Source organism: Calypte anna, chromosome Z, assembly GCF_003957555.1.
Source record: "Calypte anna isolate BGI_N300 chromosome Z, bCalAnn1_v1.p, whole genome shotgun sequence".
In the NCBI taxonomy this organism is placed as follows: domain Eukaryota; kingdom Metazoa; phylum Chordata; class Aves; order Apodiformes; family Trochilidae; genus Calypte; species Calypte anna.
Window position 1 is genome coordinate 59,279,492 of NC_044274.1, and position 9,883 is coordinate 59,289,374.

The 9,883-nt window shown below is 41.8% G+C and overlaps 1 protein-coding gene across 1 annotated transcript; it reads right to left on the reverse strand.

Moving 5' to 3' along the window:
• Positions 1-857: 857 nt before the first annotated feature.
• Positions 858-7,945, reverse strand: ARL14EPL (ADP ribosylation factor like GTPase 14 effector protein like). Its single transcript, XM_008495884.2, has 4 exons — positions 7,865-7,945; positions 2,991-3,110; positions 1,424-1,563; positions 858-1,080 (listed from the first exon to the last, which is right to left on the reverse strand). Exons 2-4 carry the CDS (start codon positions 3,099-3,101, stop codon positions 858-860), a joined length of 474 nt encoding a protein of 157 aa, XP_008494106.1. The 5' UTR covers positions 3,102-3,110; positions 7,865-7,945.
• Positions 7,946-9,883: the final 1,938 nt, after the last annotated feature.

Below are 9,883 nucleotides of genomic sequence, written 5' to 3' on the forward strand. Positions count from 1 at the left end.
GGACCAGTGGGGTATATTAGAGAGCAGCACCAGATGGAACTTTCAGGGTGTGTTATAACCACCATAGTAAATATTCCTCTGAAGTTGTTTTTGGTACTGGGTTTTTTAATGTTAGAAGCTTAAGTACTTACTTTGAGACAAGCAACAAATCTTTCTGAGTAACCAGGTTGGAGGGATATTGTGGTGTTAAGGCAGTCTTGGGATCTATTCCAGGAAATTTCTTCTATTGGGAAATATGTGTGCCTTGGAGCAGAAGGTCTTTGTCCACAGAGCTTGGGGGAGAAATGTAGTGCCACACTAAAAGTTAGGAGAGCCTCCTCAAAACAAAAAAGGACTGGGCCCAGGGAATGATTCCCCAGCTAGCAGCACGCTCCTGGAGATCACCTGTGGCAAATGTCAACCTTTCCCCCTTCAGGATCCAGAGGGACCCTCACTTCTCAAATAGGGTGTGAGTCCCCACCATAAATGAGAACAACTACTTTGTAAGAAAACTCAGTGTAAGTTACCATATTTGAAATCTGTCATCTCTTACAGTAAAAAGAAGCTCCTGAAACTGAGGAGACTTTTCTGTCCATAGGCAAAAATAGCCAGTCCATTTACTTCTAGCTATATGATTAATGACTGATCAAGTCTGTGTATACCACATGCTGCAGAGAAATCAGTAAGAAAAAAATGACAGGAAGTAACACGTATTTCTATTTAATGGGGAAGGTTGAGGACTGCTAGGTAGGCAACAATAAAGAAGCCAAAAAAGAAGCCAGGAACTTCACTAGGGAAAATTAATAAACCCAAGATTTACTTTAATAAGATGTGAAGAAAAAAAGTTTTGTTCAGGTGCAAAAGCTAGCAAAACAAAATCAGTCAGGGACAAAAAATGGCATAGCAGTGATCACTTTCCCATCTTCAGTTTCAATGGAATCATAGACCCATTTCCTATTGCAGCGACATTCTGGTCCACATTTGTTTGAATTGCATTTGGGGCAAGGATAGAAGCAACCCAAGCAGTTCTTTTCCAGGCAATCACACAGATCGATATCATTACAAAGCAGTCTGCCATATTTGTCATATTTCTTTGTAATTCTGCAAAAGAGAAGAAAAAGTAATTCTCAGAGGATGCTTCCACATGTTCAAATACTAAACCAAACAAATGTGGAAACCATCTGTCCAGCAAGAAGTATTTTCTATTTAACAACCTCACAATGAAATACCAGAACTATATCCTAACTGCAACAGCCACTGTTATTAAAAATTAAGTAAATCAAATTCTCTTAGTCACACAGAAAATACTTGTTTTCCCAGCACAACTTTCCTGTTTAAGAACAACTCTGTCTGCAAAATATCAATGCTTTTATTTATTTCCATTCAGTAAACAGCATACTAGCCACTTAAAAAAGTAAAATATGTAATAATTAGCACATCTTACTTAGGCTTATAAAAAAAGTCTTGTTTCATCTGTGACATGCATGCTTTCTTTTTCTGCTCTCTAGTTTCAGGATTGAAGTCAGCTACCTGAGGTCCAGGATTTTGAAAGGTTAAGCATTTTAATTGTTTTTCAAGTTGCTGCTGTGAATAAACAGAAAGTTTATAATTAGTACAATTAGAAAAAATACTTAGTAACTGCTGAATGTCCTCACTGGCTTTCAAATTACATTAAAATTTATATTCTTGATAATAAAGGTAGAAAGTAAAGCCAACCTTGACTTAAAATAAGATCACACTGTTTAAAATGTTTGTTTGTCTAACTGTTAATTGAGTATATCTTTGCTGGTCATTCCTATGACTGGCTACGCATCCTGACAGGAGAAGGAACAACCAAGACTGACTGACAACCATGACACTGGTACATGCCATGTATTGTTTGTTTAAAAGTTGTCTTGTGAGAGCCAAAATTATATATTTTTTCCTTGAATTTAATCCATAATGTAAAAACAAGTACTATGACTATAAGCACCTTGACTGGGTGTGCTCTTCAGTGTTTCCTCAGATGCCTGGAAACCACCTTTCACCAAACAAAAGTCTGGGATCAAAAAAAATGTCTGGGCGAGCCACTAGTGCAGGAAGAAAATATTTGCACAAGAAAGGAGTATGAAAAAAGCACAGAGTAAAATAAAGAAACCAAACTGAGTACAGGTTTTGATAAACAGGAATGAGCATTTTCTTGCCTATTGTATGAAATTAATGTTTTCAGTGTTTATCCATCTAAAACTGCTGGATAGCTTTGGAGCTCTGTGATTCCACATAGCCCATGTATGTGACAGTCATGTGTAACGTCAATGAAACCAAACGTAGGCATCATGTCAAATACTTTTTCTCTGGATAGTGACTATGAATGTGTCATTCATTAATGCAAAGGCACAAATAAACATACAAATATATCTTTTCTCTTATTAAGTAAATGGACCTGACTTGCCATCCTCAGCTTCCCTTTGTCATTCCTTTAACATGTTTGTGTCATTCCTTTAAGAGTTCACAGTGATTTCTCAAAAACAAGTGAGAGCATTCATTGCCTCTCATGGGTAAAGAAGAGCCATTTCCGTTCAATCTGCTGACACACTGATTAAGAAATATCTGTGCACTTGAGTGTATTTATTTAAAAGGTGGTTGATGCTGTGCATCTCCAATTGCATCCTCCTGAATACTTTTAATGAAATCTCATACACGTTGTTCAGACATATCTGCTTTAGGTTCTGGGGTACATTTTCAGTGTAGAAAATGTGCTTCTGCATCATCATTGTTCATGACCATAAATTAGAAAATGTCACACTGGAAATAAATAAACTATAGATGTAGTCCTCTAAGAGTACTGTCCTATTTCCCTACTTCCTGTTTCATTTGAGCTTAGAAGGACTCCTAGCACTCTAGATCACACCACTGCAAACCACTGCTGTTATTACTGATGTTTCCCCTTTTATTTCAGCTTTTTATTTTTTATTTTATAGAATAAATTCAAGGCATTTCTAAGTATCTCGGTAATACTGGTGAAGCCATACCAATTGTTTTTGAGTTACTGAGAAGTCCTTAGCAGGAGAGCCATTTCCTTCTGCAGATGCTTCCTGGACAGAATGGCCTTTCTTGAAGTTTCCTTCTGCATGATCACTCATTTTAAGACCCTTGTGAAAAACACACATATACATATGTTAGACATGGAGATCTGCAGATTATTAAGTGAAGGTTTTAAGGTAAGCAGGTGCTACCCACACTAGGCTTTTATGTGTTCTTAACCAACTGCAAGTGCAGAGCAAAAGTGGTGCAGCATCAGCCTCGATTCTAAAACGGTATTGAAATTATATAACTAAGGTAAACAGGATCAGTATCACCACAGCTACTGTACTATTCGTATAGAAAACATCAGAATATCTAGTGCATAAATAACACAGAAACCGAAAGATACGCCGTCCACTCTGAATCTGTTGTTGGCACCTCATCCCTGCACCGTCACCCTCAAAGTCAAGGTGAGAAGCGCTCCCGGAACACAAGAGAGCAACCGGCCGAGGGCTGTGCAAATGCACACCACAGCCAGGAGGAGCAATCCCTTGTCGTACCAGCAGGTGACACTGTTGTCCTAGCTGAGGTTCCTTTTGCGAGGTTCCAAACAGCTGCCGTGGAGAGGAATTGGAAGGGGCAAGAGAGGTCTGGACATTATTCTCTGGCATTATTCTTCAGACATCCAAAGCGCGTCAGAGCTGTGTCCGTGGCAACTACACAGCTCCGCGCAAATTCACAGTTTGCTTCCTGAAGACTTCAACCGGTGGACTAGGGGAAATCTTGGCTTTTAAATCTCAGGCCTTAGCTTTGCAAAAGATTTTGTGTATAAATAGATATTCTAGGTTTTAGTTTTAATAGGAAAAAAATGCATCACTGACTCTGCTAACAAAGCACACAAGAACTGCGGGTTCTGAGTCTGTCCTACAAATCCCATCTGTCACCTCTACCCTACCTGATAGAAATGGTGGTAGCAACTGTTCAGGATGGGTGTGAGCTTCATCTTCTTACCTGTCCAATGAAGTTGCTCAGTTAAAACTTATTATGCAAGATATGCAGTTCCAGTGCCTCAGACTCTAAACCCAAACACCATCAAAAAGTTCTGGAGTTCCTCCAGTGCCCTGGTGGACACTGGCATACGGTGCACACTGGTACCATCAAATCATGTAGGGCAAGAATCCATCACCATTTCCGCAGTTACAGGAGTCTCACAAAACCAGTCTGTAATAGAAACTGAGGTTTGACTGAACACAAGTCAGCTTGACTGAACACAAGCCCCAGACACTCCATGCACCTTTGGCACTCGCTTCCTCCAGAAAGGTATTTTAAAGATCCAAAAGGGTATAAATGGGCCTTTTGTGCAGCTGTGGAGACTAATGGCATTAAGCAGCTGCCTCGCTTGCCTGGACTTTCAGATGACCCTTCCATTTTAGGCCTGATGAAGGTGGAGGAAAAAAGCTGCCAACAGCATCTATCATAGTCCATTGCCAGCATTCCAAACCAACAGAGACTCCCTGTTCCCCACAGAGAACCTAATTCACAGACTGGAGAGCCAAGGAGTCATCAGCAGGGTTCACTCACCTTTCAACAGTCCAATATGGCTAGTGTGGAAGCATGACAGAAAATGGAGATTAACTGTGGACTATTATGGCTTGAATTAAGTAGCAGAACCAATGACCACTGCTGTGACTGATGTGCTGGTACTTCAGTACAAGCTGGAGCCAAGGCAGCAAAATAGTATACCACAACTGGTATTGCTAACATATTTTTCTCCACTCCCTTAGCAGCAGAGTGCAGTCCTCAATTTGCTTTCACCTGGAGGGGCATCAAGTACTCCTGGAATCAACTGCCCAGGGGTGGAAGCACAGTTCTGCCATCTGCCAGGACTCCTACATGGAGAAAGGTAGAGCTCTGGATCATCTTCAGTACATCAATGATATAATTTCATGGGCAATAGAACAAAGGAAGTCTTTGAAAAAGATAAGAAAATAATAACTTGCCATTAAAAAAAGCAAAGCCAAGAGTCTTGCCCAGCAGATCCACTACTTGGGAATTAAATGGCAAGATGGGTGCCAGTGCATCCCTAAGGATGTGGTCAATAAGACAACAGCCATGTCTCCACTGACCAATAAGAAAAGAAGGAGACACGGGCCTTCTTGAGTGTTGTAGGTTTCTGGAGGATACATATTCCATCATACAATTACATATTCTCTGTAAAGTAACTTGTAAAAGAAACAAGTTTTTTGGGGTGCCCTGAACAAGTACAGGCATTCAGGCAGATAAAATGTTAAACAATACATGCCATGGCCCTGGGATCTGTTCAAACAGAATTTGAGATAAAGAATATGCTCTATGCAGCAGCCAGAGATAATTGTCTTACCTCGAGACTCTGCCAGGAAGTGTCAGGAGAGACTTGAGGGCATCCTGTAGGATTCTGGAGTCAGGGTTATAGAGGACAAGGAGCTAATTACACCCCCACAGAGACAGGGATTTGAGCTGCTTCAGAACTAACTGGCACTGAGACACAGCTTCTGCCACCACAATTGACAGTCCTGACCTGGATGTACAAGGGGAAGGTAACATCTACCCACTGTGCCACTGATACTACCTGGAGTAAGTGGATTGACATAATAACACACAGAGCACAAACAGGGAGCATTGTGGAGCCAAGCACAAATTGGTAGAGGGTACAGCATTCATAATGCCACTGGATGAGGTAGTGGCCTATGCTAAGGAAGCCCCACCATATTAAGAGCTCTTAGATCAGGATAAATGCTATTTTCTTTTCACCAACAGATTCTGCCAATTTGTAGGGAATCAGCAGAGATGGAAAGCCGTATAAAGTCCTCATCAACGGGTCACAGAAGCAAAGGAGGGAGAAGGTGAATTGAGCCAATTTGCAGACGTCAAAGCCATCCAGATGGCTCTAGCATGGTGTAGGGTAGATCTATCATATCCCCTAATCATGCACCAGTCTCTGTAAAGACTGAACGTCACACCCACTTGCTGAAAATCCCCCAGAAAGCAGTGACTGGTAGAACTTTCAAAAACTGGGGCAAACACTTGGTGCATGCCACCTGGCTAGCTAACACCAGGGGATCTATTAGAGCCACCCTTAGTACCCAATCAGACCTTTTACATACCAAGCAAGGGGATAAAGTCCCTGTTGCATATGAAGGGAACCTGTTGGAAAAAGCATGGATTCCTTTACCTCCAGGCAAAGGCAAACCAATCCATGGATTGTCTCTGCTCAAGGCCCTGTTCACACTCGGTGGGTAATGCAGCAGGACAGTGAAATGCAGTATGTACCACGAGGAAATTTCACTCTGGCCAAGAAAACTGTAGTTCAAATTGTACAAAGTAGATATTTATATATATATATCCATATATATAAATATATTGTACATATTTACAGAAGCACATGATAAAGAATAAGGGCTGGATTGTCCTGGTTCGAGAGCCGGGTCACCCCGCCCTCCGCCCTCCCTGCCCTGGTGCGCTCCGTGCCCCCGGAGCTGCTGCGCTGGGGCTGTGGGGAGCAGAGGCTGGGTCAGGTGATCCCAATGGACCAATCACAGCGCGCCTGCCCCGGGCCCTCCGTGTAACATGGCTGCGGGGGGAGCCCTGAGCTGGGACAGCCCGGCGGGGCTGGGGGCTGGGGTGGGAGCTGGGGGCTGGGGGTGTGTCATTGCTCCCGCTGGTGTTCCTGCACCCTGGCTTCTCTCTGGAGAAGAACATCGTTCCTCAAGAGAGGTCACTTTCTCCCGCCTACCTTAGCCGGAGCGGCTCCTGTGCTCCAAGGCTACTGTGGCTGTCAGGGGACCCAGGCTTCAGGCGCCCCATCTAATGATGAGTCCAGTTTGGGACTTATCTGGTGTGCCGAGTCTGGGATCCATATTTATATATTTGTATATATTTGTAATTCACCATAATTATTATTACTACTTCATTAAAAGTGTTACAGGTTTTTTTTCCAGTCTTCAAGCCTCTCTCCCTTAATCCCTTTTTTCTCTTCCTCTGAGGAGGTAGTGGGGGAATAACAGCATGTCACCCAGTTACAAGCTAAAACCGTGACAGGAGGTGATCAGCGTTCCAGGTTCTTCAGGTTGCCCGATTGCAGCAGTCTAAAGCTGGTGTCTCTGTAGGGCTAGCCAGAGAACCCATGTTATTTTCGAGTTGTAGTTTTCCATGCTACTGGACACTTTGTAGCTGAGATCTGTAAGGGTGTTCATCACCTTCACCAGAGTGAAACAAAATGTCATTATTGCTTTCACCCCGCTATGTCTACATGGATTAGACAGACACATCGCCATAGTCACATCTTCCTCATAGCCTAGCTCTGCAGAGATGCCTCTGGGACTCAGAAACCAGCAGTCAGCTTTGTGGCACGTTCACATATGAATCTTGGAATCTATTGGACATCAGGTGCCAGTCAAATTAAGAATGAGAACAAATTAGTCTTCCTCATCAACTCTGGACTGAGCAGTCAGGCTGTGGGAATGCCACTTACCAATTGAGTCTGTGCCTTCCCTCACTGTCCCCAATGTGCATGGATCGTCAGAGGGTGGCCTTGAGTCCCACTGAGAAAGAGACCAGTTGAAGAAATAGGTCTTGTGTCTTGTAACTCAGCTGTTTTCCCAGAAGGTTGGTAATGATGGCAACAGAGTAATGGCCCATTCTGTGGCAGGAGTCTAGAGGAGCAAACCCAGCCTCCTCTCAGTAAAATAAAACAACTCCTCATGACTTTTCCTTCCTAAACCAAGAACCTTTGTGCCTTATCTAGAAGTGAGGGGTCCTTTAGCTGAACTCTTAAGAGATAATTACAAAATCATGTGCATTTTTAGTTGTCATGCAATAGGCAAAAGAGATCTTTTAGGCTTACCTTCTGAAAACCTGCAGTTCTGAAGTTCAGCTCAGAAAGAGAAAGCAGCTTCTCCGGACTTTTAAATTGCACTTATAAAAGGAAAGGGCTGGCACAGCATAGGTTTACTGCTGCACAATTCCTCAGATAGTGGAATTATGACATCAATCCCAGGGTGACTGAAACAGAAGACAAAGAATCAAAATAGTGCTCCCCGGAGAAACAGGCTGAAGACAGCACCAGATAACTGTCTTAAAGGATGTCACACTGTCTGTATCATTAATTATGTCTTTTAAGTAGTACTCAGCATGAATAGTGGAAATAGAGAAGCAATATAAAATGGGATGAGTCTTTATTTACTGCTTTTATCTGTAGTATGTTCACAGGGCAAAGGTACCTCTTAGAGCTTATTTTTCTTAGAGGTAAGTAAATTAAAAGCCTGTAATAACTACTGCATTTTACAAGAACAGAGATTTGGGGTTTTTTTTAGCACATGGATGTAGTAAAAGAGTATTTTGCCACTTCAGACAAAACTTTCTGGATTCTGTTCACCATCTTCAGCACTCAAAAGTCATCAAATAACTATGTTCCCCAGTAATTGACTGTTCAGCCTCACGGTTCAGATTGCTTCCTTTCAAAACTGTTTGCTGCACTACTGCTCAGGCTCTTCTCAATATCTCCAGATGCTGATTTCCAGTGTGCTACAACCATGGCTTTCGTTACTCTTCTCTAGAACACAGCTAAATCCCAATAAACATCCAAAATTGTCAACTCTTCTGAATTCTGCTGTTGGGCTTAGACAAATAGTCTAATGTGTCTTTTTAGCTACATCAGCTGTATCCATCTATTCTCTGAGGTATTTCATAACCTTGTCTGAGGGCACATAAATGTATTATTTACCACGCTATTTTCTCTCTCTACAAATAATTTTAAAACCAAAAGCTGATGTAACATTCCAGTAAGAGATCTTAGGTGATTTAAATGCTGCTACACACACTTCCATTTTGTGCCACAGTCTATTTCCCTTGTTATGAAAAAACAAACTGGAAATCCCTCAAGGGAACAAAAATCACAGTCTCCAAGGTATCCATACAACAACAAGACACAAATAAAAGCTTACATACACACCTTTTAGTCTCCTGTGTTTTTTTCCAATGTTCTGATTTCTCTATATTCCACATAATGGAGAAAAAATTAACAATTAAACCACCTTGTGTTAATATCTCATTACACCCATTTTGCTAATGTTTACACATGTATATCTGAACCTTTCCTGAATTGTTTGTGCATGAATTATGACATTTGTTTATCATGGTACACATAATAACGTGCAGCTGCAACCTACTTGGAAAAGGTTTTAGTGAATGGGTGTTAGGCTAGAAGTAAGTAGAGATGTGCATGTAAATTAAAATCTTAGGCAATATTTAGAGAGACTGATTTTCATCATGAAACTCTTAATGGTTCCCTCAGGGACAAGTTTTCCTCACTGTGAGCTGTTGCCATGAGGTGACTGTACATATGCCCCCAGATACATCTCTGTCTACAGTGGGCAAAGGAGGAGGGTGGGGGGGGGGGGGAGCTGGAGGGAAAGAAAAGCAGATACATGGTCTTGTTATATTTATTTTAAGGTCTATGACCATTATCCATTTTCAAGCTGACTGTACACCTTAGTGCACTCTGCCATGTAGTGTGCTCAATAGGATACCAGCAGCCAAATGAAGCAGCTGGTGAGAAAAAAAATGCATTTTTCAGTGTTAAAAAACAAACTGTCGTGTTCCCATCAGGAAACAGTTCCTTGGAACTCTATGATTACATAGTTAAAACTTTAACAAAGTGAGGTCTTAGTGGTGTTCCCTTTAATTTCATTTTTAATTTTCCTCTCCTCCTATTCCCCTCTGAACTGCCAGGTTTATTCTGTGTGCCTGACTCTTTTTCCCCTCCTGTCTGGATGTTCAAATTAACAGTGGGGAAACTGCCAGGGAGAAAGCACATAAAAAGCAGGGAGATGATTTCGGTGGCTGAGATGCCAAGAAGAGGCTG